The 6,667-nt window shown below is 43.4% G+C and overlaps 1 protein-coding gene across 1 annotated transcript in view; it reads left to right on the top strand.

The window, feature by feature from the left end:
* GABRB3 (gamma-aminobutyric acid type A receptor subunit beta3) overlaps nt 1-6,667 on the top strand; it is a 238,917-nt gene that overhangs the window by 161,732 nt on the left and 70,518 nt on the right. The window contains exon 2 of the mRNA XM_077746210.1: nt 5,412-5,632. Within this exon, the coding sequence (XP_077602336.1) occupies nt 5,412-5,632 (221 nt within the window). The remainder of the gene's footprint in view (nt 1-5,411; nt 5,633-6,667) is intronic.

The following is a 6,667-nucleotide window of genomic DNA, read 5'->3' as shown; positions in this document are numbered from 1 at the left end:
TCAGCGGGGGAGCCTGGGCCCGGGGCACACACACACACACACACACACACACACACACACACACACACATTCTTCAGGCCATTTGTGACTAGATATAGAACAGCACTGAGTCTCCACTAGTGGAGAAGTGGCTAAGCTAACCTAGGAGGTCAAGGATTGCTGCTCTACAAGGGTTTCCAGCTGCCTCCCTGGTAAGGATTTGGGGCTGGACTACTGAGCAAATGGAGAAGCAGAGGTGGTAGGAGGTGCTGGCAGCTAAGGGATCTGAATGCCAGGAAATCAGTGCCTTTCTTTATAGCCTCCCAATTATCTGGTGCCAGCCTCATTCCAGGATCTGCACCTAAACCAGAAACCCAATGTTCTCAGGGTACTTAGGACTGTTGAAAGGTCCCTTAACAAAGGATGGTGTCACTATCCATGTACACACACCTAATATGTCCATTAATTAATTTATAGGAGGAATGTTTTATAAATGTTCAAAGTACTGCAAATCTTAGCCACCACCCAAAACACAGTCTTCTAAAATCAGGTGATACCAAATTATATCCAGAAGGAACTTTGTGAGCCTAGTTCTGAAGAATTTTGGGCAGCGCTAGGAGTGAAGACTATTCCTCTCAATCCATGAAGACCTCACAGCTGAGGAGATTCTGTGTCTCCTGGACACAGGGCCCTGTCATGCGGCTCACTCCATTGGCAGCTATTTCTGTAAGTCTTGATGCCTCTTGGCCATTACCCCCTCCTCCTTCTGCCAGCATGCGCTGTCTAGATGTGCTGATATGGCTGGTTGTGCCTCCGCCAACGATCAGTTCCAGGACACAGGCTGTCTCTTCCTACTGTGTGCTAATCTATTTAAGCCCATCCTCCCAAGGTGAGGTTTCTGGAGCCTGTGCCCATCACACTGTATGGTGAAAAGCCTTGCTTAATGGTCCCCTGTGTCCCACCTTTCCTGGATACCCACTACTTTCATGAGCCTGCTCTTCCTAGTCTCCTCTTCTCCCCATGCCCCACTCCTTCTTTCACCTCATTCCTCTGTATTCTTCACTGAGCCTGGCTGCTCCCTGCTGCCCCTCTCCACCCAGAAGCCCACCACTCTAATGAGCCTTTCTCCTCCAGACTCTTGATTTCCCTCACCCTGGGTGTGGCTCTCACTCTGATCTCTGACCCCCATATCTTCTAATGTCAGCTTCTCCCTACATTCCACTCCTCCCTAATCCCCTCTTCACACCCACTCCTCCCTAATGTCTCTCTGTAGATTTAGTTTCCCCTGCAAAGGGCAGAGGTGGGAAAGGAAGAGACCATCACAATTTCCTCTTACCCTAGCAGAAACTTTTGGTGTCTGAGATTTCTTCTCAGTGTGAGTGAAGACTCCTCCCTGTGCTCAGGTGGATCACATGGCCAGAGCAGGAAAGATGAAAATCAGGGACACAGTGAACTCTGCAGAGGCCCAGGAGGCTGACATCCACCACCAGTATCAGACTCATCAATACTGCCTGGTTCTACTTCCAATATTCTTGGGGCCCCCAAAAGCCCTGCATCAAGGCCTCTGCTCTGTCCCCTTTCATCTCCCTTGAGGCACCCCGTCTCAGCTGCACCACGTTTAGAGGTGACCGCTCCAGGAAGAAGGCAAGGAGAGCTCATGAAGACCCTGGGAACCTCTGAATGTGGAAAATATCAACTTGCCTGGGATTCTCTGAAGACAAGAAAGTTCCACAAAGCATTTGTCTACATAGCAGCTGTGCTAAATATTTGCAAGGATGGGGGGCTTTAGTGGTGCCACAGTTCTTATTCCCCTCAAAAGCTACATTATCTTACATGACTTGATTCTCCATTCACCAAGGTATCTTTGTTGACTATCCTCCCACCAAGCTCATTTCAGTGTATTATGCAGAACTATTTAGCTCCTGTCCCTTAGAGCTTTGTTTTGAGGTTGACAGTCACACCCTGGAGGAAGGTAGCCTCAAATTCAAATCCAATTTCCCCCAGTTATTCCTGTTTATTGGGGCATGGGGGAAAGGAAGCAAATTACTTGAGCTCACTAAAACATTTTTTTCACTGATGGGGGATGATAATAAGAATACTGATAATCCCTGCTTTGTGTTTAAATGAGATGATGCTAGCATAAGGCCTAGCACATACCAAGGGATCAGAGCATATTAACTACTGCTGACATGATTGTGCATGATGTTCACCACTGCATGGCACAGGAGTCAGTACCATGGCCCACTGAACACTAAAATCTTCTATTAGCTGCCCCCAACTGCATAAGAGAGCAAAAGAAGGCTTGGACTTGCTGTCACCTTTCCTTTGCCAGTCTGTACAGGAGAAAGAAGTGGGATACTGACTAGTGTCCCCACTGATGTAATGATGTCATTGCTTTAGAAAGCACAGCTGATGCAGCAGGTTTGAATTTAAATACTAGTTTTCTCCTCTATGACCTAAGCTCTCCCCAACCCTAATCCACTCAACTCACCTCAGCAAACACCCAAGACCAAAATTGAGAGGTGTTGCTGGTGGTGTGGAGAACAGCACAAGACTCAGAGCCCAAGTTTGATGACTCTGAATGACAACTGAGTTCGCAGGGCAAACTGACACATTTCCTCCATCCTCATGGCAACCCATGTGAATGCCAATTGGAAGGAAACTCAGAGAAGTGCTAGACTTCATGACTCAGGCGTAGGATGTGGGCTTAGAAACCAAAGAGAGAAGCAAGTGAAACACTTCTATTTCAATAAGAATGTAATTTGGAGCATTATATTCAAAGTGAAAATCCTTTAGTTGCAACTGCTGATTTATTTCCATTTTATCATGCCACCAAAACTTAGCATATTTCAGTTAAAAATGTATAACCTACATTAACCATAATTTCTGATAATGCAGGGTATGTGATTGCACTTTTTGTGGGTCCATTTACATCAAGCCTATTATCTGTGATCTTTTAGGATTTCCCTAACCTGTACCCCTTTTCCACCTGTTCTCCCTTATTATCACCCACCACCAACCACTTTCCACCCATTTAGTCACAACGGATCTTCCTGATCCATGATTTTGTGTTTAAAATGGGTTGTATTATTATTTAGGTATGGCAGGCACAACACATCGGGAGAGAGCTGCCTTTGAAAAGATAGTTTGTTATTCAGAGACCCCAAGAGAAGGGAGCACACCATCCATTGGCAGAGGATGTGAGGATGACAAGGAAGCACCAGGGTCTGTCACAGGGAAGAAATGAATCCATGAACAAGACCCTTTATGGTGGTTTCCATGGGAAGGAATGGGCATGGGGGAGGCTGGATAAGCAGGTTTAGGATTGGCTAGTTTCAATAATTACAGTGGGCCCTGAGGTCTAAACTGTCCATAGTTTCCTGATACTTGGACATAGAGAAAGCCCTATAGAGAAGGCACTTGGGGTGTGAGCTCTGGCACTTGGAGTGTGATTTCTGGATTGGTTGATTTGTATTTGGAGTTTAGAGCTTACTAGAGTTGTTTGCTAGGTCTAAGAATTGGTTAGCCCTGGGAGGAGGGAGAGCAGTCCCTCCAAAGCCAGCCAGGTCCAGATGTTAAAGCATGAGAAAACAGAAAATAAAAGACATGATAAATACACTTGGTTGTGTCACTTGCTACTTGAAGCCTTCAATGTCTTTCATTGGCTATGGAGCTGGCACTTAAGTTTTTCCATCTCTGGTCACTGCCACAGAATTCTGCCTTGCCCACCACTCTGTCCTTTTCCCCTCTTGAACCCTAAGTTCCAGCAAAACTGTGCTCCTCAAGGATACTTATTCATTGCATCTCATCATGCAATAAAAGCAACATCCTCATATGATTTTTTCATGTCCTCTATCCAATATCTGGCTAACCAAGACCTTTATTTAATGCTACCTGCTCTGTAAGGATGGGTCGTGGGGTGGGGAACAGTTCACACAGGTAATGACAGGGACAGAGCTCTGCCTGTATAAGTGCCTGGGAAAAAATCCCTCTGTGTGTCTTCTCATCTACTGAAATAGTATCTCTCCTTCAACTTGTAGATGAAACCTCTATGAAGACTCCTCAGTCCATTTGAATTTTCTTGTTTCCACCCTCGTCTGATTTTTTATGACCCTTATAGCTTAAAACTTATTCTGTTTATACTTATTTAGCATGTAATGATTTTGTTACCTCCTTGCCTTTGAGCACCTGGAGAAGAACATCCAGATGTGTTCGACATTTCAGAGGCTTCTATGTTCTAACACTCTTGAGATCAGTGACAAGTAGGCATTGTTAGATTAGCAAGCACTGAGAACTGTCCAGTGAGTCAGTAAAATGAGTATTGCATAGGATGTCATAAGACCTGTGTCTAGATAGATTCTTCAATTGATTTGCAATCCTGCCTCTCACTGCCCACTAAGTCAGGATGTTTGCAGCTATCTGTAAGTATGTGGATTCAGAAACTCCTGTATGTAACAGTGTTTTTTCCTTCCCTGGTTAGAGAGTTTTGATACTTATGTAGTGGGGTTTTCAGCTTGGGTTCTTATATAGTGTAGTTCAGGATGTCCCATGAATATTACCAAATGTTCAGACTTGATCATTGTAGACTTGAATAATGATTGCCAAAAAGAATAGAAATTTAAAAATAGAATTTTCATGCTCAGCCTGATTTCTTTCTTTCTTACTGCATTAACTACTTTGTAGAAGAAATCCCAAAACAAACAAATAAACCAAAAAATAAGATCCTCTGTCTAGATATATGCTTATTTTGTTGGCAAGCCTGTGAGGATTACACCATGGTTCACTTGCCTTCTCCCACATCCAGCTTTAGCTACAGGCTCCCATTTTCCCCAGACGAGTATATCATCATCTCAAGGTGATGATATGGCTTAGTTAGTATAGAAATGGTGTTCTGGAAGGAAAAGAGAATAAGGCATAAAGACCTCCCATAGGTCATTGGGTCTCCAAGGTATGTTTACAGAGGGTTTGTATTTATAGCTTTTCTGAAGGGCAAGCGAGGAAAGTGTTGCAGAGAGAGTTTGTGGACAGAGCTCCTCTGCCATAGGTGGGAAAGACACATGTATGCCTGGTGGGAGATGGAGGACATAGGAGAGGGCCCAGGGTTCTGCCAGCAACCTGATTTTATGATAATTTTTTAAAAATTATTTTTGGCCCTTTATGTCTTTGTGGCTTATTGTTTAAATGCCAATTTGTCTAGTCTGGTTCTTGCCGAAATAAAACAGATTTTTTTCTAAAACAGAGGATTTATTAGCATGATTTATACCTATTAAACCTAATATTTGCATTTACAAGAAAGCAACCACTGCTTCCAACCCTGCCTGAAAATAATACCCATTTCTCCTGGATTCCAATCTGAATTTGACCAGTCATGGAGGAAATATGCCTGTGGCTGAGAACAAACTAATTTTTTTTCTTTTCTTTTTTCCCCCCAGGATTACACCTTAACCATGTATTTTCAACAATATTGGAGAGATAAAAGGCTTGCCTATTCTGGGATCCCTCTCAACCTCACGCTTGACAATCGAGTGGCTGACCAGCTATGGGTGCCTGACACATATTTCTTAAATGACAAAAAGTCATTTGTGCATGGAGTGACAGTGAAAAACCGCATGATCCGCCTTCACCCTGATGGGACGGTGCTGTACGGGCTCAGGTCTGTCTGCCTTTTCAGGGCCAATTTCACAGTTGCATGGTGCATTGGCATTGAATTTCTCACTTGAGATGATTGTAAGCAGTGAGGCCATGTCCTCAGATTAATTAGGAGACATCCACAGAACACTGAGATTTGCACACATACACAAACCTTACAAATATAAGATTTGGGGCATTACTGTTACTATAAATAGTCATCACGCAAGGGAAAAACCATCTCCTTAGATTGATTTTAAATAATCGCGTTGCTGTATCTGAGAACACAGATTCCCTGAGGACGGATTTCCTATATCATAGCCACAAAGGTCTGTAATGAATATTGCTCTGACACTGCAGAGACTTTCAATAAAGTTGTCCCAAAGCTGTTTGCCGAGGTGAAAAAAACTGTCTAGTTTTGCTGTTATATGGTATAGTCTCCTCAGAGCTTTATGAGGTAGTGTCACCGATATTTATGGGAATGACTAAATGAGAGGCTCCCTGATGAGATTCATCTCACCAGGTCTCATAATGAAATCACTTGAATCAGGAAACCAGACTGCTGCCTGGAACCCTGAGGAGGCTCTGGGCTTCCCTGGTTGCCCTGGAAACCACCAGAACTTCCCATGATGCTCCACCACTGTTGGTGGCTAATTATTGTGAATATAACCCTTGCTAAATGGTTACCTTAAAAATCTTTTGTCTCTTGTGCTGATTTTTCAATGATATTTATTTTGTTTTGTTTTAGAGTAATTGTGTGTGTGGGTGTGGGTGCATGCGCCTGTGTCTTTCTTTATCTCCTGGCCTTGAAATGCCTTTGAGATCTTCTAGGAGTGACCACAGTTTTGAGTAGGGTGAGGGTGGATATCTTGAACAACATAGTTATCATAAAATATTGTGAGACTATAGGCCTTTTACTAAGACTCCAACAGATCTAAGTGAAATCATAACAATGTACATTTATGTCTACACCACTGACTTTCCATGCTTCAAATGAGGGAAAGCATTATTTAACATTGCCTTAAGTAGAAAATGTTGAGTGACTTTTTCAAAACAACAA

This window comes from Crocuta crocuta, unplaced genomic scaffold (genome assembly GCF_008692635.1).
Source record: "Crocuta crocuta isolate KB4526 unplaced genomic scaffold, BGI_CrCroc_1.0 scaffold1073, whole genome shotgun sequence".
Taxonomy (NCBI): domain Eukaryota; kingdom Metazoa; phylum Chordata; class Mammalia; order Carnivora; family Hyaenidae; genus Crocuta; species Crocuta crocuta.
The sequence above is the reverse complement of the archived record's forward strand: the minus strand, read 5'-3'. Positions and strand labels throughout refer to the sequence as shown.